Source organism: Podarcis melisellensis (genome assembly GCF_964234715.1).
Source record: "Podarcis melisellensis genome assembly, chromosome: 5".
NCBI classification, from domain to species: domain Eukaryota; kingdom Metazoa; phylum Chordata; class Lepidosauria; order Squamata; family Lacertidae; genus Podarcis; species Podarcis melisellensis.
In genome coordinates this window covers 56,639,645-56,666,423 of record NC_138537.1, presented here as the reverse complement: position 1 = coordinate 56,666,423, position 26,779 = coordinate 56,639,645, and the positions used below count along the sequence as shown (strand labels likewise).

General features: G+C 41.1%; 1 protein-coding gene across 1 annotated transcript in view; it reads left to right on the top strand.

The window, feature by feature from the left end:
• ADAM12 (ADAM metallopeptidase domain 12) overlaps positions 1-26,779 on the top strand; it is a 181,976-nt gene that overhangs the window by 21,999 nt on the left and 133,198 nt on the right. Inside the window, 1 exon segment of the mRNA XM_081912644.1 lies at positions 23,121-23,194. Within this exon segment, the coding sequence (XP_081768770.1) occupies positions 23,121-23,194 (74 nt within the window).

Here is a 26,779-nt window from a genome sequence, read left to right as displayed (position 1 = left end):
CTCGCAGCACCATCTTCATTTATATTTACAGAGAAGTAAGCCCCAGTGCATTCAGTAGAGCAGCTCCATATGATTTTGCATAGAATTTAATAGATGAATTAGATTTTGTAATGTTTTGAGTTTTAGAAGACAAGTCTTGGTGTATGTGGTGATTTAGTTGTTATGAAAACATATGGTTGCATGCATTCAGTTAGCCTTCATTATCTTTCCTAATTGGCAGGGGGATAATTGCCAACTTTTAAAATACAACATTCACCAAATAGGAATACATGTGGGATCTTAAGCAAACTAGCACAATGTCTTCTGTATTAGATATCTTCCTGATTCTATTTTTAGATCATTTAATTAGAAACAGATGGTGTGCTTTTTATAATTCTTTAGAGATTTCAGATTTAGTGAGTGTAGTCTGTTGAAAGGGTTACAGCACAGGACCTTTCTGAGAACAATGATAAAGTATTTATATCATTAATTTGTTTCCCATACTGCTTCCAATTCAAGGTGAACATTAAAAAAAGATTTGTGGTTTGGTACAGAAATCCATGCGGAGCATCAGTGCCTTTCTTTCATGGGAACTGGTGGAAACTTCGCTTTTATATTAAGTTTCCACCGGCATCCATGGAAGGAAGGCACTGGTGCCCCCCACAGATTTCTGTACCAAACCACAAATCTTTTTTTAATGTTCACCTTGAATTAGAATCCATTAAATTCAGGGCCAACAATAATGGATATGAGATATGTTGACTGGGGGCCCAGGCAGCTGCTTTGAATAGAGGGAAGGTAGAGCCTTGAGAGAGAGTTTTAATTCTTTCCTCCTATGCCTTTTCCTTAACTGTAAATATATGCCCCTCTCAAAGTTGCAGTTATTTGGCAGGGTGAGGGAGGTGGGAGAAATTAGTGAAGGGTAGGATTAGAATAGTACCTGCACCAATATCCATTCTAACTTCATCTTTTTTACTTTCCAGTATTAAAGGAAATATTTGAGGGGAAATGCTCCGTGTTTGGTCTTAGTAGAAATTATTTAAGACATTAAGGTAAAGGTAAAGGTACCCCTGCCCGTACGGGCCAGTCTTGACAGACTCTGGGGTTGTGCGCCCATCTCACTTAAGAGGCCAGGGGCCAGCGCTGTCCGGAGACACTTCCGGGTCACATGGCCAGGGTGACATCGCTGCTCTGGCGAGCCAGAGCTGCACACGGAAACGCCGTTTACCTTCCCGCTGGTAAGCGGTCCCTATTTATCTACTTGCACCCGGAGGTGCTTTCGAACTGCTAGGTTGGCAGGCGCTGGGACTGAGCAGCGGGAGCGCAGCCCGCAGCAGGGATTCGAACCGCCGACCTTTCGATCAGCAAGTCCTAGGCGCTGAGGCTTTAACCCACAGCGCCACCTGTATCCCATTTAAGACATTAACGTGTTTTAAATAATTGTGTGGTCCTAGTGGTGGGGAAGTTTTCCATATTTGCTGCAGGTTGTATTTCCCCCTAAAACTTCGTTTAAAGATGAACTATTAAGCCAATTTTGCTGGGAGGCATATCAGTTGCGTGTCAAACCCCCAAGCCACCCCATGAGAATAAAGACACAAGACCCAGAATTTTAGGTTAATGTTAATGGGCAAAATTTATGCCACAACTTTATTGGTTACAGAATGTGAGCGGTATTGGCTTAGGCATTGGACCCGAACCGACTATATCTGACTCCTGCCCGCCTTGCAGGAAGTCTGGTAAGGGTAAACGACCAGTAGGGGGAGCCCTGCTGATGTGGATCGACTCGAGCATCCCCCAGGTTCCCGATGGGGTCGTGGCATGGCCCTAGCCCCTCTCCAGGCTTCAGACGAGATCCACACCCCCGGATTCCTTTAACGCAGGGGTAGGCCTGGGGGCCGGATGTGGCCCAATTTCCTTCTCAATCTGGCCCATGGACGGTCTGGGAATCAGCGTGTTTTTACACGAGTAGAATGTGCCCCTTTATTCAAAATGCATTTCTGGGTTATTTGTGGGGCATAGGAATTCGTTCATATATATTTTTTCAAGATATAGTCCAGCCCACCACATGGTCTGAGGGATGGTGGACTGGCCCATGGCTGAAAAAGGTTGCTGACCCCTGCTTTAACAGAATACCCTTAAGCATGGAGGGGCAGATGATGGCTGCACCTCCCCTCCCCCCCCCCACATTGCTATTCCAATGCCTAACCGCCAAACCTTACAAAGTTGTGGTGATTGCTATGAGGTAGGCGAAAACCAAGTGGCCAGTGCCAATTTGCCAAGTGGGAAAAGTCCTACCAGGCCCCTCAACGGCGACCAACTGAAGTCCATAGCAAGGCCAATGACGCAACCTGAACCAAGGGTGGGAGGTCGGGAGATCCATGGCACGAGGCTAGAAGGGGCGATTCAGCATCGCACCATGGTTTAAATTCGCCCTGGCCACGCTCCACACTTCCCAGTATTAAAGGAAATGTTTGAGGGGAAATGCTCCATGTTTTGTCTTAGTAGAAATTATTTAAGACAATCATGTGTTTTAAATAATTGTGTGATCCTAGTGGTGGCAAAGTTTTCCTTATTTGCTGAAGGCCCCCTAAAACTTGGTTTAAAGATTAACTATTAAGACAATATTGCTGGGAGGCATATCAGTTGTTTTAGCACAGAATACTTTTCTGACATATTTTGAAGCAGTTGTGATAGCAGTTCAATTTACCTGCAGCCTGGGCCTTGTCCAAGTGCAAATGTAGTTCTGTGGGTCGTACTCTTCCATTACATGCAGCTTACAAGCAAGGTAACATCACTTCGTTAAAAGATGCTAGTCGCAAACAAAATCTGTATATTTTACCCGGGAAAAGAGTTGCCAAACTGCAGGGATCTTTCAGTATAAGTAGTGGATAAAGAACTTTACACCCTGCATTGCTGAAACAAGTGGAGCCTTGTAAATCCTCAAAGCTGGCAAGATTTGGGGGAAAAATGCTAGCAATACTTAATTCATGGGAATCAAAAGACTGTGAAGCAAGTGCATTATTGATTCCTATAGTTTCATAGTACAGACTTGCAATTGTCTTGTGTTTTTAGTCATGGCTACAGGGCAAGAAAAGGATAGTGTGTGGGTGTGTATCTCGAGAAAGATGTATAATATGGTCAAAATACACCACTGAATTCAGTTGTCTTCTACTATTTTCTAGGGGAATTATTTTAAAGGTTGTTTTTGGCTTGTAAGCAGCCTTTAAGGCAGTGTTTCTCAACCTTTGATAACCATAGCTGTCAACTTTCAGATTTGAAAATAAGGGATCAGCAGCCTCAAAAATAAGGGATCAGCAGCCTCACCTGTCCCGGGGACAGTCAACAAGATATCTAACAATCCGGGATAGCAGCGGGAAACGGCGCTGGAATAAGGGAATTTCCCACCAAAAAAGGGAAGGTTGACAGCTATGTTGCTAACCCATGTACCCTTTTAGCTAATATAAACACATTATTTACCCGTCAAGCCTGGCTCCCCTAATTATTTCAATCCTTTTGAAAATTCAAATGAAATATTGTGACTTTTAATTATAGTTAATAGTTTTTGGCTTAATAAAAATGAATCTAAATGCTTACAATTCTAAAAAATGAATTATTCAAATTTTCAAAACATTCATATGAAATTAAAAATTTCAACAAGTCTACTACAATTAGTATTGATGTGAACACTGAGGATGTTGCATGCTAGGCTCAATGTCTTGCATTCAGGACACAGCTTAGGTCACTTTCTGCTTTGTTTTAATTGTCATAAGAGTGGGGGGGGCGGAGTTTTGCAAAGGTATGTGATGAAAGGTTACCAGCATGAGTTTGACCAAACTGCGGGAGGCAGTGGAGGACAGAGGTGCTGGCGTTCTCTGGTCCATGGGGTCACGAAGAGTCGGACACGACTAAACGACTAAACAACAACAACAACAACATGTGATGAAAATGGCACAATGATGAGCAGAGCCTGCACTCCTGTTTTGGGGTATATCAAGAGATATTTCAAGCCAAACTTTTGCAAAGTGAATGGTTTGACATCATCTTTGGCTGTTGGCGTACACTTGAATTCCAAAAACTTCTCTTGGAGATGCTTTGGCAAGGACTGAATGTCAGGGATAAAAGGGCTCTTCACAGTGTGTTCTGCAGTGACAGGATGGTCTCCTCAGTTCCCTTTGCCAGAGTATTTGTATTGTCTGCAGAATCAAGTTGTTAACCCAGAGTTTCCAAACTGTGTGTCACTACATGTTAGTGTGTATGCTGCAGTGTGCTGGTGTGTTGTGCAAATGCTCCCTGTGCATAGCTGTCAACATTTTCCTTTTTTAAAAGGGAAATTCCCTTATTCCGAATAGGATTTCCCTTAAAAAGGGGGGAAAGTTGACAGCTATGTCCCCGTGCTCCTCCCGGGGCTGGAAAGGCGTTAGTTTACCCTCCAGTTTGCTAGTAAAACTGAATTAGGTAAAGGTAAAGGAACACCTGACCATTAGGTCCAGTCGTGACCGACTCTGGGGTTGCAGCGCTCATCTTGCTTTATTGGCCGAGGGAGCCGGTGTACAGCTTCTGGGTCATGCGGACAGCACCGCTAAGCCACTTCTAGCGAAACCAGAGCAGCACACGGAAATGCCGTTTACCTTCCCGCTGGAGCACTACCTATTTATCTACTTGCACTTTGACGTGCTTTCGAACTGCTAGGTTGGCAGGAGCAGGGACCGAGCAATGGGAGCTCACCCTGTCTCGGGGATTTGAACCGCCGACCTGATTGGCAAGTCCTAGGCTCTTGGTTTAACCCACAGTGCCACCCGCTTCCCAAAACTGAATTACTGTGTTTCAAAATGATGCATGTCTAAAAAGTGTGTCACAGACATGAAAAGTTGGGAAAGCTCTTTGTTAACCAGTGAAGTTTCTCCAGAGGCCTTCTAGGTGATCTGTTTTAGATTCAGCCTGGCAAATTTGAAATGCCTGACTAGGAGACGACGGAGTTTAGTGTTTAGTGAGCAAAGCCAAATGGGATTAATAAATAGTAGTTATCTAACTGGATCTTATATGTAGCTGAAGTTCTTTCTCTGTCTCTTATATTTCCGGGTGTGGAAAGAAAGTTCGAAGTTCTCAAAATTGATGGAAACGAATACCATAAATAAACATGTGATTGATTGATTAACTGAACTGTGCAGGATGAACTGTTGTGCTGGTTATATTGTATGCTCATGACGTCACAAATATTACTTAATAAGCTCTTTTCACCTTCAGAACATAACACTTCATAGTTTTATATTTTCATAGTGCTATCTTTTTTTACTGTACATTATAAAAGTCGTGTGTCCCCACCACCACTGAAATCTTCATATGTCTTCATATGCCCACATGGGGGCAGCCCTCTCCCCCCCCCCCCGGTTGAAAGACACAGCTTTAAGGAATAAAGTTGAAAGGCGGCGAAATAACTGAAATATATAGAGATAAAACATCTCATAAAGAGACCTAAAACATTCCCGTGCATAACAAAGCAAAAAAAAAAAAAGTTAATATCCCACATGCCAATCTGTTTAAGACTACTGTATTTTAGTTATCAAATGAAAGCTTTGCGAGCTTTTCAGAAAAGGATTTGCAAAACTACAATTGTAGCAGAAAGGAGGCCATACCCTGGATCCCTACCACTAACCTAAGTTGGTAAACCAATGGGATGTGGAGCAAAGCCTCTTACAAATATCTTAAAGAAGGATGGAGCTGATAAACCCTGAAGATTTGGTCATACACTTGTAGTGTTCTTTGTGAATAGTTGCGTCAATAACTCTGCTAGTGTGGTGTTGTTTCATTGAGCTGGCTTGGAAAAAAATGAGTGGCCAAGTTGCATGAGCCAAAAGTTCACTGGTTACACTCATAGCAACCTCTGCAATTTGGATAACACATCTTGCCACTTGGGACATTGAGAAGCTTGCTGCCACTGTAATCCTGATCTCCAGTGGCTTACATGTTAATATGCTAATATAATTACAAAAAACCAAAACGTTGTGGATTTGCTGTGATTTAGTCACTCACTGTGAAATACTCTAGGCTGAGTAAATGTCTCACTCGCTATTTCTGTGACACACTGATAGATTTGGCTGGAAGCTTGTTCTACTTGGCCAGTGAAGCCTGTTGGTCTAGACTTGGCCAAATTGATCTCACTACTAAAGTAATCGACCCAGCTGAGAATGCGAAAGTGTTACACTTAAGGCTGGTGTTCACTGTGTCTTTGTAATACTTCCTTCTTTTGATCTACCAGCTATAAGGTAGCATCAGAAAACTTGGCTCTTAGAATCCTGGTTGGTTCATATATAGTAGTATATAATGTGATATTCCTTTAATTCAAGCATTAAGAATTTCCATCATAAAAGAGGTTTTGATCTTACTTCGGAATACAGTGAACGGCTGGAACAAAGCATGGTCTTAACAACAATTTAAAAGCTACAGCTAATTTGATACAATTATGGCATGTTACACTCTTTATATTCGTGCTGAATTCATTTTAACTCTATTAGCCATTTCTTTTGTTTTGGTGATGCATAAGTGGCTGCCCTGCCTCAAACCATGGTCTCATCCAGACTTCCTTTTGTGCTGTGTTTCTAGGCACAGGCCTCTTCTTTAAAGCTCTGTGTCCAAATGCTCCTCCCTATATAATTTTTTGCCCTGGCAAAAAAAAACCCCATGCTATTTACTGCTGAATCAGAACAAACGGTGATCCACAGAAAGCCCAATTTGCTGTTTGTTCTGATTTAGCATAAAGGAGCAGGTTTTCCTGAGGAAAGTGGAAGGGCAAAAAAAGAAGACCCAGAGCTTGCACCCAGAGCTTTAAAGGGCGGACCTGTGCCTAGGAATGGTGGGGGGAGTAAGTGTGGTCGAACCCTGTAAGACTGATCAGGTTCTCTGCTGCTAGAAGATGTCTTAGGATTTCAGATGGTTATTCTACAGCCACAGTTTTCCAACTTTTTACCTTCAGGGTCTTTTCACACAGACCCACTGCTGATGAGGTCTCCCATGGATGTCCTGGGTATATAGTGTTGCATGCTACCCCAGTCTCTGAACTGTGCGAGATTCCAGGGGTCCTGGATCACTTTTAGCCCCTTGTAAGCATCTCATGGAGCAGGACTCTCACCTTGCATTCGGATCACCTTTTCCTCTCCACGGAGGCTTTTCTCACACACTGTCAGCAGCTGGTCCATTTTATCAAACTTGCTGGCTCAGCCATTGGTTCATTTGCTCTAGCTGCTCCATCTGTTGCTGGTGCTGCTACTGGGGCATCTGCTCAAATTGCTGGTTCAGTCATTGCTCCATTCCCTTAAGCTGTTCACTCTGCTGCTGGCTTTATTGCTGCTGCATCCGCTCAAGTAGCTCAAGGAGTACTGCTATTGTTCCCTGCATTCCGGCTTCAGGCCACCTTGCTCCCAGGCCTTTCCTCTAGGAAACACAAATCCCACTTCTTGCTTTTAAAAGTGCTCTCCCCTTTCAGAACAAATGGAAGTGGTGTATTTTGATCAGCAGTATATACTACCACCTTTTCCCCTGAGCTCACATCTCAGCCAACTGCAATCCTAAAAAAAAACTGCTCTCCTTCAAACTCAGGCCTTTGTCCTGCTTATTAACTCAGAGCTGGAGGAGGGGCCCCTTCAAAGAGCTGTCTAGTATGGCTTTCTTAATGGCTCATCTCCTTGCATTTTTTAAGTTAACAGCTCATAAAAGGTAAAGGTACCCCTGCCCGTACGGGCCAGTCTTGACAGACTCTGGGGTTGTGCGCCCATCTCACTTAAGAGGCCAGGGGCCAGCGCTGTCCGAAGACACTTCCGGGTCACGTGGCCAGCGTGACATCGCTGCTCTGGCGAGCCAGAGCCGCACACGGAAACGCCGTTTACCTTCCCGCTGGTAAGCGGTCCCTATTTATCTACTTGCACCTGAAGGTGCTTTCGAACTGCTAGGTTGGCAGGCGCTGGGACCGAGCAGCGGGAGCGCACCCCACAGCAGGGATTCGAACCGCCGACCTTTCGATCAGCAAGTCCTAGGCGCTGAGGCTTTAACCCACAGCGCCACCTGTGTCCCATTAACAGCTCATACTTAGTGGCTATTATCAGGCAGGTTGGCTAATCTGTCAATTGAATCCCTGTTGGTTCCCAGAATTAAGTCAAGCCCCCTAACACCTAACAGGAATTTGGGGGAATCTGGCACCCCAAGCCCTGGAACCCACAACTTATAATAACATTAAAGTATGTGCTCTGTTCATATGGGAAGGACACTGAGCAGTACTAGAGTTGGCCTTGCTGTTGATCTATATAATCAGAGAGTATGAACTAGAACACACCCATTGCTCCCTTGGATCTGCACACTAAGTTTTTAATAGTTGGAGGCAAGTTGCCTTTCAGAGAAGATTGCTCATTGTTAATGTGCTTCTCAATGAGAAATCTGCAGTGTGCCCAGGGCTTTTTTTCAGCAGAAACTCACCGGAACTCAGTTCTAGCACCACTCAGCTGGGCACCATTGCCATTATAAGAAAACAAGAGAGGCATTCATATTTTTCTAGAAAAATAACATTGAGTGTGCTTTAAGTCTAAACCCAGGACTTTCTAGAACACAGTTTAAAAACCATTGCTCTACAGTATAATTTTCCATGTTGCATGAACTGAAAATTTGATTTTAAATATGAAGATACATACTTAAAATTAGTCTATGATCCTAGAAACTAGTATTTTTTGGATGCAATGGCAGCTTCCATTTGAATGAGTAACAGTTTCGGGTTTGTGGAGGGGCAGGGCTGTTTGTGGGGTGGGGAATACAAGTGACCATCCTGGACTCTGCACAATGAGGGTCTCTCATATCTGGTAGTTGCTGTGCTGAAGTCGCTTGGTGGACTCTCCTTCCTTGGAGGTTTTTCAGCATAGGTTGCATGACCACCTGTCATGTATGTTTTGGTTGCGATTCCTGCATTGCAGAGGGTTGGACCAGATGACCCTCGGGGTCCCTTCCAACTCTATGATTCTATGTTTCTATGAAATAAACAATCACCAGCACTCTATGTAGTGATAATATGTGCAATGAGGGGTTGAGGAAACACAGAATGTAAGAACACAAGAAGAACCAGCTGGATCGGGCCAATGGGTCATATAGTTCAGCATCTTCTCCTGACAGTGGCCAACCAGATGCTTATGAGAAGCCCATGAGTAGATCCTGAGTGCATCAGTGATTCCTACCAACTGGTATTAAGATGCATACTGCCTCTGATAGTGAGGTTGCCATTGTGGCTAGTACTTATTGATAGCCTTATTCTCCATGAATTGTTTCCATGAATTTAAAAGTGTCTAACCCACTTTTGGGACACAGGTGGCGCTGTAGGTTAAACCACAGAGCCTAGGACTTGCCGATCAGAAGGTTGGCGGTTTGAATCCCCGCACCGGGGTGAGCTCCCGTTGCTCAGTCCCTGCTCCTGCCAACATAGCAGTTCAAAAGCACGTCAAAGTGCAAGTAGATAAACATGACCTGGAAGCTGTACCCCGGCTCCCTCAGCCAATAAAGCGAGATGAATGCCGCAACCCCAGAGCTGGTCACGACTGGACCTAATGGTATTCCCCCAAACCAGTGGCCATCACTACACATCCTAGGAGAGCAAATTCTGTAATTTAACTGTGCAGAGTTTGAAGAAGTACTTTCTTCTATCTGCCCTGGATCTTCCAAAATTCAGCTTTATTGGATGGTCCTGAGTTCCAGGCTACCATATGATCAGTTGCAATCATTGCATGAAAACATGGTTCTGTGAATTATAGGAATGAAATAGTGCCTGGGAAGGATCTATGGTGTGTACTATGAGATTAAGGCATGAATGCTGTAAAGATTTATTTCTCTAAACCTCTGGGAGCAGCATCTACAAAATCTTTTAAGCTATTGATATTGGGGCATGGGTGTGTGTGTGGAGGGAATCCTCTGTCTACATGGCATTTTTGCATGGCTTTTCCCCCTCCAGTATTCTTTTATGCTAGACCACCTATACCACTATAATGAACAAGACTTAGGTCATATATAATCACTGGAAAGAGTTTGAAATTTGCTTTGCAAGTACATCTTGATTTATGTCTAGCACTGTAAGACAAAAATAATTTGCATGTAACAATAAAATGCACATCCATTATTTGTCTCCCTTGCCTGATGGCAAAACAAATCCAAACTTCAAAAGCTCTTCGGGAGGTAAAAAGACTTGTAATATGCTGCCTCATAAATATACAAAATTCTACAATGACGATTTAACTGTTTACAATGAGCAAGAGGTAATTTAAAACACATTTTGGGACATCTGGGCTATAAAATCCTTCTGGTAGATCACACAGACTATGTTGCTTAACTGTTTTATTTTCAATTAGCAGTGAGCCGAGACATGGAGGGCTTCTTATTTGGGTTTAATTTGAAATGCTCACTTGGAGAGGTATTCTGTCCCTGAGCTTGTTTGCTGGGAAATCTGCAGCATGTTGCTGTCTGCATCTTGGTTTTGTTGGAGCTGTGGCGAACAGCAAACCTGTGTTGCCTCAAAGTAGTGGATATATTATGTGATAGGTAGTGAATGTTTTGGATATTTTCACTAAATGCTATTTTGTGTCTCTGGCGTAACCTATAAAGCACAACTTCTTAGTATGAAACTGAAGGATGCCAATGTGTTTGGCCCATTTTCCCTTTTCTGCTAAATGAAGCTCATTTATAATTACATATCATCAGAAGCTACAAATACCATATGCTTCAGTTTTCCTAAAAGGCTCTAAAACTGCTTAGCAAATTTGGACCTCAAAATGAAAATTTTGCAAATCCTAGGTTTCTATGCAGTGCTTTTATATCTTGTTTTTACTCCTAGAATTAAAATTATCTGTATTCCAAGTTTTATTTGCCCTCAGTAACCTGCCTCAAGGCTGCACAGCTTCTCTATGACACTGCAGCTAAGCTAAGGCCACTTACATGAAAATTCTTGGGGTACGCCGGTTTGCAGACACAATGTGGTGCAATCAAAAAAGTTGTTGCCTATTTCAATCCAAATAAAAAGGTAAAGGGACCCCTGACCGTTGGGTCCAGTCCAATTTGAACCACTGATCTTCTGATCGGCAAGCCCTAGGCTCTGTGGTTTAGACCAGGCATCCCCAACCTTCGACCCTCCAGATGTTTTGGACTACAATTCCCATCAACCCTGACCACTGGTCTAGTTAGCTAGGGATCATGGGAGTTGTAGGCCAAAACACCTGGAGGCTACAGGTTGGGGATGCCTGGTTTAGACCACAGCACCACCCGCATCCAAATACTTGAGTCTTATTGCTTCCCTGGGATTTCCCCAACTGGGCTGCACAATTCCTGTGTGTGGGCACACAAATGGAAGCCAGAGAGGCTTTGACCTCACAGGCCCCTTGTGACATTGGAGCCAATCAGGTGCTGCTTCATAAGTGCCATTTAGAGATGCTACTTTTTCTAATAAGAAATAAAATGCTGGTGTTTCTGAAGGACAGAAATCATTATTTGGTCATCCTGAATTTGCATGCTATATACACTTACATGTGTTTTGGGTGATGTGCTACCAATGAATGTCTAACAATGTCTGCTACAACTGAATGTAATAGAACCATCTAGAGTCAATACCTGGGCATTCCATAATATATTTTAAAATACCCTCCTGCTGAGGAGCAGTTGCAGTACAGATGGAGGCCATCACAAACAAACCCAATCATGCAAGAGATTTCTCAACATGAAGACATGTCAGCCTTCTTTATATGCATCCCTTCCCCTCGCTTTGTCTTTTAGGATAGCAGCAGGGAATTTCATTGTTTTGAACTGCAACAGAGCTACTATACTTGCTCAGGAAAGATAATCTTATTTTGCATTTCCTTATATTGAGGGTCTCCAACCTCCAGTAGGCACATTTCAATTTAGAAAGTGCACCATGGGCACAGTCACAAAATGGCAGTCTGTGGTTTGGGGGGGGGGCAAAGCACAAAGTCAAAGCCACGTCAAAAAGATCAAAAAAGAGAGATGTGAGCACCACCTAATATGGGAGCCCACAACCCCGCCATCAGCCACTCTCATCGGTGGAAAAAAGCACCTACACCATTCATCACTGCACTTGTGAAGATATTTGCTTCTGTACTCTGTTCTGAAAAGAAGAGAAGGTGCATGCTCAATCCTAGCATCCAGTGAAATGTTGAAATGCTTCAGTTGGGGTGGAGGTGTTCAGTTAAGAGAGGCCAAGCTGGTGCAAACAGCAGTTGAACAGGAAGACCAAACGATCTCTTGTGCGTTTTAGAATTTTGAGGGATACGTACTGAGACCAGTGCTTTTTCTGGCAGTATGCGCTGGTACACATTACCGGCAACTCTGTGCGCACACTCGTCCCCTAAATCGGAGCTTTGCACCACCTTCCCAAAGGCCAGGAAGCTTCTGTCCAGATTAGTGAGGGAGGATATGAGAGCCTTCCCTTGTGTGCTGAATACTGGCACCTCTTTTCTAGAAAAAAACTAAACACTGACTGAGACCATTCATGTAGACAAGCAGGTGCCATCTTGGTGACCATCCCTGCCATCCTTTTGGCTCTGAAACCATATTTATTTTGTCTCTTGGAGACATTGACAGCAAACAGTTGGTATCTATAAAGCTCTTTTTTGGCATTTTCTATTCCTTCCGATTAACCATGTGCAGGGTTGAAGTGTGACTGGAGCCATTTGAAAGTGCTGAGGATAGCTTTTGATATATCACGAAACTGACAGCATTGAGGATCTCTCTCTCTCTCTCTCTCTCTCTCTCTCTCTCTCTCTCTCTCTCTCTCTCTCTCTCTCTCTCTCTCTCTCTCTCTCTCTCTCTCTCTCTCTCTCTCTCTCTCTCTGTGTGTGTGTGTGTGTGTGTGTGTGGAAAGGGATGGCAGCTCTCTACATCTCCACTCCAAGGCAAACAGATTAGTGTGTGGCAAGAACAGTCAGTGGCAGTACTGAAGCCCCTGCAGTTCAAGTACAACAAAATAGATGGCAGATTCTAGTTTCCATTCTCTCCCTGAACAGCTGCCTACCCTTAGAGACAAGCAGCAACTCTGCTGCCCATGAGCTAAAGTGCATGTTGGAAACTGATATGACAACTTTAGGGACAAAGACTGAAACAAAATTTCCAAAACAGTCATTTCAGATAAGCAATTCCTATTTTTCTCTGTCTTCTTCTCACGTGTGTGTGTGTGTGTGTGTGTGTGTGTGTGTGTTTCCCAAATCAGTTTTCATTTATAATGTTCATCTTAATGGTTTATCAATACATTAAGGGGAGAGCTGAAACCATTAAACATTTCCCTTCTCTAAGCACTATCCAACCTTCCTTAAATGTATTTTGAAACCTTTGAAGAATGATGGCTAATTGAATCTCCCCCTTTAATTTTCATTTATTTTATTTTTTTAAATAATATTTATTATTTTCCCAACTATTTAAACACTACAAAAGAAAAAAAGTTAAACAAATCAATACAGTACATTGCATTTCCTTATACAAAAACAAAAACACTACATAACACTAACACTAAGACATTAAACTAACAAAACAAAAACAATTTAAGACACATCAAACAATTTCAATATCTTATCTTTCATTCACTTGTTTCAATGACCTCCTCACACCTCCCTTTTTGTATTCCACTTCAGTTAATTGTTTCAGCAATTCCTTTCCACCTTCCTCTGTTTTCTGTCCTGTAATTATCTTAACATATTCTAACCTTATTTTTCCCTTTAATACACTAATAATGTATTTGTACTTAGTTCCTTATAACAATTCTACTAAAGCCATATAACTTCATTCCAACATTTTTCTAACATTCATTAATTTTACAGTATTTCTGTAAATAGTCTAAGCTTTTTCCAGTCTTCTTCCACCAACTCTCCTCCCTGGTCTCGGATTCTGCCAGTCATTTCCGCCAGTTCCATATAGTCCATCAACTTCATCTGCCATTCTTCCAGGGTGGGTACGGTAAATCTTGTGTCTTCCAATACTTCGCGATGAGTATTCTTGCTGCTGTTGTTGCATACATAAAAAAAGTTCTATCCTTCTTTGGCACCAATTGGCCGACCATGCCCAGCAGAAAGGCCTCTGGTTTCTTCAGGAAGGTATATTTAAATACCTTTTTCATTTCATTATAAATCATCTCCCAGAATGTCTTAATCCTTGGGCATGTCCACCAAAGGTGAAAGAATGTACCTTCAGTCTCATTACATTTCCAACATTTATTGTCGGGTAAATTATAAATGTTTGCAAGCTTGACTGGTGTCATGTACCACCTATAAATCATTTTCATTAAATTCTCTCTTAGGGCATTACATGCCGTGAATTTCATACCTGTGGTCCATAACTGTTCCCAGTCAGCCATCATTATGTTATGTCCAACGTCTTGTGCCCATTTTATCATAGCTGATTTCACCATTTCATCCTGAGTGTTCCATTTCAACAGCAAGTTATACATTCTTGACAAGTTCTTAATTTTTGAATCTAACAATTCTGTTTCCAATTTTGATTTTTCCACCTGGAAACCAACTTTTTTGTCCAAATTGCATGCCTCCATTATTTGGTAATAATGGAGCCAATCTCGCACTTTGTTTTTCAATTTTTCAAAGCTCTGCAGTTTTATTCTGTCTCCAACTTGTTCCAGAATTTCCCAATATTTCGGCCATTAATGGAGGCTAATTTTCATTTAAAATGGAAGTTAAGTTGGAGGTGGATGGGAATTGGCAGATGCATTTCTTGCCTGCCTTTGAGAAACATTTGAAAAGCTGCTGTTAGCGTAGTGTGTGTGTGTGTTTGTGTGTGTGTGTGTGTGTGTGTGTGTGAAAGATGCAGAGCTATATAACAACTTGATAGGCAAGATGTTTGTTATGTTTATACTGGGCTTCAGTGGCTATCAGCATGCATAATGCAAAAGTAAAGAAGGGGATGTGGAAATAAAAGATAAATATCTGAACATTTGAGTTTTTGTAGGCCAGCGTTTTCGCTGAAGCAAGGCTCTGAAAAAATGTGGCAATCCCCAGCTGAAATGGGATAACTGAGTGGTAAAAATAACAACTAGCAGCTAGCCTAGCCAAGTGCTTATTCAAACATGTAGCTAAATTATGCAGTATTTCATAATGCATTCAGCTGCAAGTCAAAGTATATCCAGAAAAAGGATTTGAAGGCTTGTAAAATGATATAGGCAGTATTTGGGTGGTGGTTTGTAGGTCAATGTTGTATATTCAGTGTGACATCTTGCTGCAAAAATGAGCTTTGGGGAAGTCCACCGCCTTCCTATAATGCTAGTTCATTGCCTCAGTTGCAGTTTTTCTTTCCCTTTTTTGTTAAATACACATTCTTTGCTATAGTAAAAAATGACATTGCATAGTTGATCAGATTCAGCTACAGTGTTACAAGGCTGAAGAAAACTGAAGAACGGAAACATGGTTGTGAAGCAGTTGCTACTTGGTTATATGCTGTGGGCAATGTTTGAATCTGAATGTATGCTTAGATACCTGTGTCCATCTTTTTGTGTCTGTTGAAAAAAATCACTGAAAAAGTGCATTTCATAAGGAGGTTGCAAATTGTGCCCCCCCCCCCAATTTGGCTCAGCCGTAGTGGTCTTCCATATGCAGAATATCACATGATGTTGCAGCCATCAAGTGATGAACTAAGCCAATATTTGGCTTCTTATGTTGTTTGAACCTGGTCTCGTGGTTAACAACAGGCTGTAGCCAAAAAATTATTGGCCTTAATTAATCGACATTGATTTCAATGGGAATGACTTGACACTGAATATCACCCAATGTGGATTGGAAACTTCTTTCTCCAATAAAGTTTACATATAACCCTGATCTAGGATTTTCCATTTTAAATATGAAAACTATAAGAAAGAAATTCTCACTTGTGTTGATGTAAATCAACAGTAATCTCTGTCTTTTTTTTTAAAAAAAGGCAAAAAACTTCTATGCACTATACTATTTTAAAGCAATATACAATACACATGAATAAATATTCATAATTTATGTTCACAAGACTCCATTGTTTTCTCTTGTAGGGTGCTTTTATTTTGTCCATGAAATGCATAGAAGTTGTTCCAATTACTCAGAAAGTTACATTACCCTTATTAAGCCAACTGAATGTGCCTATATTTTAATTTACTAATACATTTGTCAAAAATCAACATTTCTAGTAGACGACCATTTACCACACATAAAAATAATTAATGTGCCTTGGAAATACAGCCTTGAAATGTTTTTTGCATTATTCAGTATATATGCTGAGATCAGGGGTGAAATGTCTCCCTTCATTTTTTTTAAAACAAGACTTCATCTATTTTTCTACTTAGTAAATTTATCTTTAAAAGATCATGAAAGACCATGGAAATTTTAAAGAAAAGAAAGTTAGCTGCTGGCTCTTTACTTTGGCCTAAATTCCATTACCTCACACAAAAGTCCAACAGCAAAAAAAAAAAAAAAAAAAAAAAGGATTTCGTCTTGGTTACATTTTACAGAGAGATATTTAGAGAGCTTGAAATCTGTGCTAAGTGATCTTGGCATGAAACCTGTGTAATAGAACATAGTAACTGGCTTGGAGTTAAGGGTGAGATTCCAGAAGGAGAGAATAATATTAGGTGAATAAAAGCCAAGTAATCAACTGATGATGTATTAAGCTTTCTGACCTTGAGAGTTCATTCACGGAGGAAACCTATCCGTTATTACCCCTTCAAGACTTTCGAAATAAATTCAACTTGGATTAGAATCTGGATAGCTATGATCTCTTCAAATCCTTATTATTTCATTCTTATTATTCTGAGGGCACAGTACAAATTGGTTCCAATCAGCTTTTCTGATTCTGAGATTTTAAGAAATCAAATGAATTAATACAGACAGGGCTATAAGAACCCTTTCTAATTAAGAACTGAACTTTGTAAGGAATAACAGCAACTAACTAGAAACTTGGGATTGTGGTGGATAGATCATTTTTTTTATTTTAATTGTTTTTTTGCCAGCTTTTCAGTTTATCTTCCCTCACAAAATGTCTCACGTCACAATCACTGAAAATGCCAAGTTATTAAAGAACAGACACATCAAACATTACAATTAGCAGCTGCAGAAAAAAACATTAATTAAAGCCCAGTACGATGCAATTACCCAAATGTGGATTTAAACAAGAAAGTCTTTAATGCTAATGGACCAGAGAAAAGGACCTTAGAGGCTGATCTCAAATATCTGACAGATTCATATGGGTGCGGTTAGTCATTCAAATATCCTGGTCCCAAACCATTTAGGACTTTAAAGATTAATACCAGTACCTTAAATTGAACCTCCACTCAATGTGTGCTCCTGCTGAAAAAGACAAAATCCATGCTAGGGATTGTTAATAAATAGCCTAAGTGACTGAAAATAAAATGGCCATGATCATAAAGATGTTAGCTATAGATCTTTGGTTCATCCATATTTGGAATACACTGTATAGTTCTTGTTGCTTGTCTCAAAAAGGGAAACAGTACAGCTTTAAAAGGTGCAAGAAAAGGCCACAGTTTTAGGGGTATGGAACATGTTTCCTACAAGAAAAGGCTGATTGATGTCTCTGAGCCCACCAGATTCTACTCTATCCATTGCTTAGTTTAGTGCAGATCTGTTATGCACAGAAATAAACATCCACGTTGAATTATACTTGTTACACAATTTAGTTGCATTTTAGTGTCCCACTGATGCAGATGATACAGTTGGGTGGGTTTTGTTTTGTTTTGTTTATTTATTAAATTTGTGCACAGCCCTTCATCTGAAGATAACAGGGTGGTTCACAACATAAAAGTAAGTTCCCAGTTAATAGTGGATGCATGCCCATTCTGCCATGTTGGTAATAATTAGTCAAAAGAAACTGGATTCTTTGTTGCTGCAATAACAAATATGTCCCTAAAGGAGAAGATGTTGCTAAACTCAAGGCTTCAGTTGCTTGGACTCTACTCAAGACAATCACATACTGCTCAATTCCCAGACTTCTTTTTTCCAAAAAAAGCTGAATCGGTTACTGCTTTCCAGGTTCAGACCCTTCTAAATTTGTTTCTGTGTCTCTGCCATTCTTTTCTTGATCAGGGTAAGATACTGAGAATTTGGGCTTATCAACACCTATCTTTTGCCCCTCTCTTTCCAGGTACATGTCCATGCTTTAATGTGTCATATCCAAGCTTCTCCCAACCCCCTCTTTTTTCTGCCCTGTAGCTTTCACCACAAAAACCCGCTTTTTGGTGCTCCATTGGAGCAAACATCAATTTAGGTTTTCCGGGGATTGATGTTTGCTTTGATTGAACTTTAAAGAGTGAGTTTTTGTGGGGAAAGCTCTGTAGAAGAAGAAAAAAGACATGCAGCTTTAAATAGCAGGAACTAGCCTGTAAAGATTGAAGGAACATTTTTTGTGAACTATTGCTACCTGGAAGTTAATGGGGAAGTTGTACTCTGTTGGTGTCATACAAGATGTGACTTAAATTGCATAAACAACATTAATGTTGCTGTCTTTATAAAAGTGTAACTAGCCACTGCAGCCCACTCACCCTTCCCCTCTAAGCAGCAGGTCCATGAAAGGGTGGCTAGTGGGACAGGGGGCGGGAATTTAAAGCTTCCTAGTCTGATGCTAACTATGTGAGAGAGGGAGAGGCACTTTGTTTCTAACTATGGCTTACTATTATATGCAAATGGAACCTATGTAGTTTGTGGCTAAAATAAGCATGAACAAACATTCCTTGAGCTCTTTTGGGAGAAATGTAAAATCTTCTATGCATAACATTTGTGCAGAAAATACAGCATTTTACCAAGTTTAGCGCAGGGTGTATTTAAAACTGAGGTTGTCCCATTTTGCAAAAAGCAAATAGAAATATTTTCTGCAGACCTACTTGGCACTGCTGAATTTTATTTTTTTTAAATATGTTTAAGCAATATACATACACAAACAGGTAATAAATCTATACAGATACATTTCTTATCCATATGTCTCTGCTACATTGATGTTTTCTTTTTTTTCTACACCACTTAGAGATATTTTAAATATATTAAGTGGTATAGAAATTAAATAATCAAATATGAATATTTATTTACAACATCCATAACTGTGCATACTCACTCAGGGGAAGGTGGCCTACCCCTTCTCTTGTATTGTTGTAGTCAATCAAGTACCATCAGGTTATTTTAAAAGCCTTTCATTTACTTTAACCCCTTAATATTTTCATTATAGTCATAAGTTTTTCATAAGTTTTTGCAGAGGTGCTACTTGCCAGACCTTTTGATACCAAGATTCCAGTATAGTAATAGAGAAGTTCTTTCAGTGCCTGGCAGTAAATAGCATCTGCTGCAACTAAAAAGTGGCTTATTAGTTCTTAATTTATGATACCAACCCCTTTGCATTTTGTTCCAACAATAATATCAGCAGTGGGGAATTAGCCACACTTCTAAAACACAGCAGATAACCAGCTTCCTAAGCTGCCCTGCTTGAAATGGCTGATCACAATGACTTACATGGTGCCTCTAAAACCAGCATATATATTCAAGCTCTTGATCTTCAGAATGACCTCTGTTGTTGCTGAGCTTGTAGAAACAGATCTAATACCTGAAAAGGTAAATATACTTCAAAATAATGTACTGTCATCAAAGATGGTTTGCCTTCTCTATTGAGAGTATGTAATTATATATACAGGTTTTTAAATAGAACCTAATAATAATTGCCTGACAATGAAGATTTCTTGAGGACTCATGAATAACCATACTCTTCATTTTGCATCTTTTATTTTTTTTATCGAGAGATTTTTAAACCTGTCGTTAACTGGATTGTCCCACAACATGTTAGAGTAGTATTTAAAATAAAAGATAAGAGCAGGTATGATTATATGAATTAAAACATTTAACCACCAAACAAACAAACACAGAAGTGGACTAACATCCAACAGCTGAGGCAAACAGGTGTATTTTAACCTGGCAATGCCAGTAATGTTGGTGCCAGTTGTACCTCAGAGGGAAGGTAAAAAGGTAAAGGTAAAGGACCCCCAGACAGTGAAGTCCAGTTGAAAACGACTATGGGGTGTGGCACTCACCTCTGCTTTTAGGCCGAGGGAGCTGGTGTTTGTCTGCAGACAGCTTTTCCAGGTCATGTGGCCAGCATGATGAAACCACTTCTGGTGCATGGAACACCATGACAAGTGGCAGAGCACATGGACACTGTTTACCTTTCCACCACAGTGGTACCTATTTATCTACTCACGCTGGTATGCTTTCGAGCTGCTAGGTTGTCTGGAGCTGGGACAAAGCCATGGGAGCTCACCTCATCACATGAATTTGAACTGCTGACCTTAAGATCGGCAAACACAAGAGGCTTGGTGGTTTAGACCACAGTGCCACCTATGTCCCTCCAGGGAGAAGGATGTTCCCTAATCAGTACATCACCACTAAGAAGATCATGTCTTATGTTGCCCCCTATGTACTTTCTCTGGGGAAGTACAGCACACAATGCACTTTCCCTAGAATGGTAGGCATTCCCTCTGGAAGGACAGATCAGAATTTGGGGCTGCTTCTGGATCCATCTTTGTCAGTGCAGACTCAGGTAGCCCTAGTGGCTAGGAATGCCTTTTACTGGCTGCAGCTGGTATACCAACTATCGTAATCGGGCTGTTTTTAGATTGGGACGGTCTGGCCATATTGATCTATGCATTGGTAACCTCCATGCTCAATTATTTATTTAAACAATTCATGTATCACTTATCTACACTAATCTCCAAGCAATTTACAAATACACAGTACAAAAGTTAGCATCAGTTAAAAAGCTATAGCATGAAACTTCAGTTAAAAGCCTGCTGGAATAAAATTGCAATGTGCTGGTAGAAAATGCTGTGGCTAGAGTTTTATTGGGGACAGATTGTCACCAGCATGTAATTCCTAGTGCTCAAAAGTTTGCCCTGCCTGCCCATATGCTGTTGGACCAGTTTCAAGACTCTTGTGGTCATTTACAAGGCCCTTAACAACTTGGGGTCAGGATGCCTGATCCCTAATATCCCTGTTCACTCACTGAAGTCTGTGAGGGGAATCATTGTTAGTGTGCATGTAAGATACATGGCTTGTCTCCACCAGGAGCCGCACCCAATTTTATGGAAGTGCCAGTTGAGCTCAGCCTGGTCCCTGATGAGCTTCTGGAACTTCCTGGAGACATTTTTAGTCCAGCAAGCTTTTAAACTGAACTCTGATTTTATGGTTGTTGTTTTGTCTTAGACTTAGAGAATGATTTTATAATGTTAATTCATATTTGATTAATTGTTTTGGGTATCCTGCACACCATTTAGAGAATAGTGTAATTAAGCAGTATATAAATTGTATAAATAAATGAGTGAGCGAGTCTCAGACCTGAAAGGATCCATTAAGCTGTTGCAATTCTGTTTTGTTCTTTCCAAGTTATATAGCATTTATTTCTTCTAAGTCTTGGAACCATTTGCCTAATATTAAAGTGGTAATCAACATTGCCTTTAAATATTCATGGCTATCAATGACTCCCAAGTGCCTGGTAGATGCCAAGGCTTTGGCCTGAAGCATTTATTTAGTATGGTAGAGGGATCCAGTTATTGCAAAGTTCATTCCAACGCCTTATTTTAATCTAGCTGCTTTCTTGCATGAAAATGATATTTATGAATCTCCACTATTGACATGAAATAGATTACCCCAGATGCTGGTGACCATAGTTGTTTGTTTGTTTGTTTAAGTCTAGGCATTCTTAACAGTGTTCCTGAGAAAGTTCTGGTTCTGCCAAGTTGTAGCAATCTTTTCCTGAGAGTTCGTGAGAAGTTTTGCACGTCTTCAGCAGTTTCCCCCCAAACTTACTCCCACTGAAGGTTTCATGGGATCCCAGACCAGCCCTGGCCTAAGAGAACCTGCTCTGCCTTTCCCTGTGGGAAACGAAAGAGGTCATGGGGAATGCTTAGGTGGCTAAGCTCTTTGTGCCCATCCCAGTGTGTGTGATGCAATTACCTCACAAGGAGGAGAAGGAGAGTACAAATGGAACAGCAAAAAATAAAATAAAATTCAGCTTCTTACATGCTTCTGTAGGGAAAGCCCTTTGGGTGTCATGTGGTACAATTCATACTGGAGTAATGTACCAAAACAAGCTGGGCAAAACAACTTAACAGGAGAGAGACCTGAGCAGGGGATCTTCTGGTAAATACTGTACCTCTGCTCCTGTGTCTTTGTTCTATACATCATGCCCTTACCAGACCCCCAGTACAAGGTGATCAGGAAATTAAGACTGTGTTTCATCTTGAAGTGTGAATTCTATACCACTCCTGATCTAGGGACCCTGTTTACAAACATATGGAGAGGAATTCAACTTGGCGCTAAGCAGATTGCTTTGTCAGCGCAAACATTTTTGTTTGCCTGATGTAATGATCTGTCTTTTTCTCCCCTCATGTTCAGTTCTGGAGGATCCTCCTGAACCCTCCCCCCTGCTAATTTGGAGGAGGAAAAGGAGGACCGTGTGCTAGCAGAAGTCCTTGCGGGGGCTTCCAATAGCAGGGCTTGTTAGCTGAATATTGCACAAGGATTTGAACAAGAGCAGTGGTCTATATATACAGTGGTACCTCGGGTTAAGAATTTAATTCGTTCTGGAGGTCCATTCTTAACCTGAAACTGTTCTTAACCTGAGGTACCACTTTAGCTAATGGGGCCTCCTGCTGCCACCGTGCCGCCAGAGCACGATTTCTGTTAATTATTGCTAATAGTTTAAGGGCACACTGTCAATCAGTGGTACTGAGGCCTGTAGAAATATATTGTTATTATTCTATCAATCTGCAGTTCAAGCACACAATTTATCTGAGGTACTAAGTGAATAAAATAAATGTGTTTAAATATATTTGCAGTTGGCAGCATAAAGTAAAAATAGATGTCAAAGAAAATGAAAGATTGTTGAGATACTAGCCAATGTTTTAATACAATTTTTTTTTTGAAAACTCCTACTAATGCTTCCTTGCTGTTGAATTTACCTTAAACCCCATCTTCCTGCTGATCTTGTCACAATCTTCTTGACAATAAGGGTCCCAATCTTGCACATTTTTACCTGTCACAGAGCAGGGGCACCTACATTTTCTGTTTGGAGTAATAGAATTAGTCTTCAATTTCATTTTTCAGACTCACCCAGCAGTGCTGAAACTTCTTATACAAACTGAAAGTGAGCAACTTGTCATCATCCTGGAGAGAAATGAGTAAGTACTTCTAATTTGTATTCCTTGCAGTCTAGTAGTGTTAGTGAGTCGATTGCAAAGTTAAAATTGATGGGTTACATAATGCATGAGGAACTGTAGCTCAGACTGCTATCTAGCTTTAGAAAATAGCCTCATGTAACCATATTTCTAGGCTTTTTCTTGTTCAAAACAAGATGGTAAGTACATGTATAATTACGTATATCTCTTTCTACATTGCTTTAAGCCTGCTTCATCCCCCACCCCTTTGTAACCATTATTCACAGCCCAGTTTTCTTGAAACAAACGGTATTTCTTTATTGCTTCCTTTCATTTTCATTGCTTACTTTGATAGACTGTGGCCCAGTGACAGTTCCTGCTCCCCTGGGCCTCCAGGGGAGCAGCTTTTGCCACATGGCATGGCTGTGGCATGGTCCAATGACCGTCATTTTCATGTGTGGCCCTGAGGGGATGACCAGAGCCTCTCCTTCCGGTCATGCTAGCCCACAGGGAAAAGCCCTGGCCCAAGGGGCAAATATGGTCACAGGGGAAGAGGCTGACCTGCCCCATTCCCTTCCAGTACTTAAGAGGATAGCTGCATGAAGTTCACCCACTTTGGAGGCCAGCTGCAGATTCAGCACCCACCCAAGCTGGAGGTGGCCTGGCTGAAGGTGAGTGGGCAGGCTTGTGTGAGGTCCTTGCTATCGTTTCTTTGGTCACTGTATTCTGGGCCAAGGGGGATTTTTTCCCTGTGTAGACAAATTGGCTGGTCTGCAGGTCACAACTCTGGCAGATAAGGCATTAGGTTGGATCCTTATTTGATTGGGTACTCTGTTAAAGGGGTTCAGGAAGGGTGTTTCTGTCCGGGAGCCCATATGGGGGACAAAGGGCCATAGCACTTTTCCTAGTAGTGGCCCAAGTGGAGTTGATGCACCTGGTCCATGTCAGGGGCAGCTCCTCAGCTCTGGGTTGACACCACCATAATTATCAACCAGCAGTCAGGCTGCTTAATACCAGATTCATACCCAGTGCCTGGCCAAACCCTACTTACATCTGTAATCAATCTGTAAAACTGTGGCTGATTTCAACCCAAATACCAGTCTCCTGTGTTTATTTCTACACTGCCTGGTCCTTGCTATGCTGTGGGCATCATGCTCCTGTGATGACAATCATCAGTTGGTTTGTCACTCTCTTTTTAGTGGATAAAACCACCTAGTAACCCTACCTGACCTTCTAAATGCTGAGGGGAAACTGCAGGAAATATAATAAGCTGTTCAGCTAAAATGTTTCCTACAGCCTCGCTCCTCCCAAGAATAGCAATGTATTGATCTTGAGCTTTCAAGTTGCTAATCAGCAAAGAGCATGGCAAAGGACTTGGGTGTGTCTCCTTAGTTTCCACCTAGAGTTGCACACCAACCATCTATTTGCTGAGCACTGGATTAGGCAACAAATCCTGTGCTGTGCAGTATTTATCAGTAAGTAAATATTGGTGTGTGTGTGTCTCATATCTTACTCTGAGGTAGAATAGCTGCTCAGCTAGTTTCAGTCTTCTCAGCCTGATTCTCCTAATACGTAATAACTGTATACATACATATACATAGAATAAGAAGAAGTCGGAGGTTGTGTAGATGGTTTCTGTCCAACTAGGTACACAACTGTGGTATGGGTGAGGCAACTGAGCTAAAGCATAAGATGTGTATAACTTTCACATGCAAAACCAAAGAAGTAGAATCCTGATAGATATACTCCCTGGTGGTATCTCCTTTATGTCTTTGGGAGGGATAAGGTGAATGTGATTAAGAGCCTAATTTAGCAAGCCTCAAGATCCCAATCCCAATGATTATTTTCTTCCAAATATGTTTTTGATAATAGGAAATATCCTGTACACATTATAAGAATTACAGATAACCATATAAGCTAAAACAAAAGGAGGAAGTATTCAGGGAAGACGTCCTCTCTACTAAGGTTTAATCCTTACCTCATATCTCCCAAAGAGAAGTCATTGCTGTTAGAACTGCTGTGGCACTTAGTCAGTGGACGGTGTGTGTGCCTCTGTTTTGTGGCAGACAATATATAAGGGAAGACTTCTGTTAGAGAGTTGTTATAATAAATAACTTACAGAGCTCAAAATCTGGTATACTTACTGTATGTAGATTTAGTAAATGACTGTACTGGGTTCATTTTGTGTGTTAAATTTGTAAGCTGCATACCTAGAGTATACATATAAAAGTGTGAAGTATGGAGACGAAAAACCTGTGTTTGCAATGGTGTCCATTTGACCAAAACAGCTACTTTTAGCCAGTGCTGGGGGTGGGGGGTGCTATAAAAATGAGGTGCCAGTGCTTGTATATTGGTAATGGTGTCATGGGTGCCAACACTAAATGGCCTCCATGGCCAGCAATTAAAGAGGTGACGGTACTTCATACCAATGAATAACATCACAAAAAGCACTGCTTATAGCATTAAAACTCTTTTCCTGAAAACTTTGATTGAATTGTATTTCAGATCACAGTTCAGATATGTTATCTCATTCAAATGAGGCCTGATTAGCAAATCTATCACGGAGTTTTGAAAGTAGGCAATGATTTTAGTAGCAAAAGTGTAAAAGGCTAAGGGTGGTATTCAGTGTTGCTGTTCCACTCATGCCGCAAACATCTGCTTGGGCAACAGAACTTTCCCTTCCTCTCCTCTCCCCTAAAGCCTCTCCTCAATATGTTTAAAATATGCTCCAGAGGGTTTGGGATCCTCCAGAGTAGATTTGGGGCAGCACAGGGGGGGGGGAGGAGGGGGAGGTTGCACAAGCAGAATTCCTCTCTTGCAACATCAGATACAACTCTTCCTGAAGAATGTAGGTTTTAATCACACATTTTAATTTAGCACCACATTATGATGAGAATAAATAGATGCATTCTAGAGACTTGCAATCTATTAAAAATGTGTTAGAAGCACTTGCAGTGCCAACAGCCTTTCAAAATTGGCACTTCAGTGACCATTTACACAACATTTGCTTTCTCAGACTAAGCATCTCTCTACTTAGCTATACTGCGTACAACAATAATTTATGGGCAAGTATTAAGCAAGCTTCAAGAATTTTGTCCTCATAAATGTTGTATGTATGTGGGTCAAAGTGATAATAGCCATAACATTGTCTAATGTTGTAGTTTTTCTTGGTGTATTTAAGTTGTCCTTGCCAGCAGAATAATGGTATATGTTTACTTTTTTTGCAAATATATTTTATTTATTCATTTCTTACTGTTTTATCCCGCTTTTGTCCAGCTGAGCTCAAGTTAGCATGCATGGTTCTCTCCCTAACTTTTTAACCTTACAACCCTGTGGTTGTAAGACTGAGAGAAAAGTGATTGACCCAAGATCATCTCAGTGAGTTTCATGGTTGAAGCCGGAATTTGAACCTAGATCTCCTACCAGTCCCAAAACTGATGCTCTAGCCACTGTATCACACTGTCTCTCCTTGATACAGGATAATAGACTGTGCATAATATAGGAACTAGAGAGAGAGAAAATGTGGTTGCTTTCCAGAAGAGGGAAGAATTAGGTTCCTTTACTGGGCCAGGTAGGCACCTTGCAGTATGTGATATCATTTTATTCATG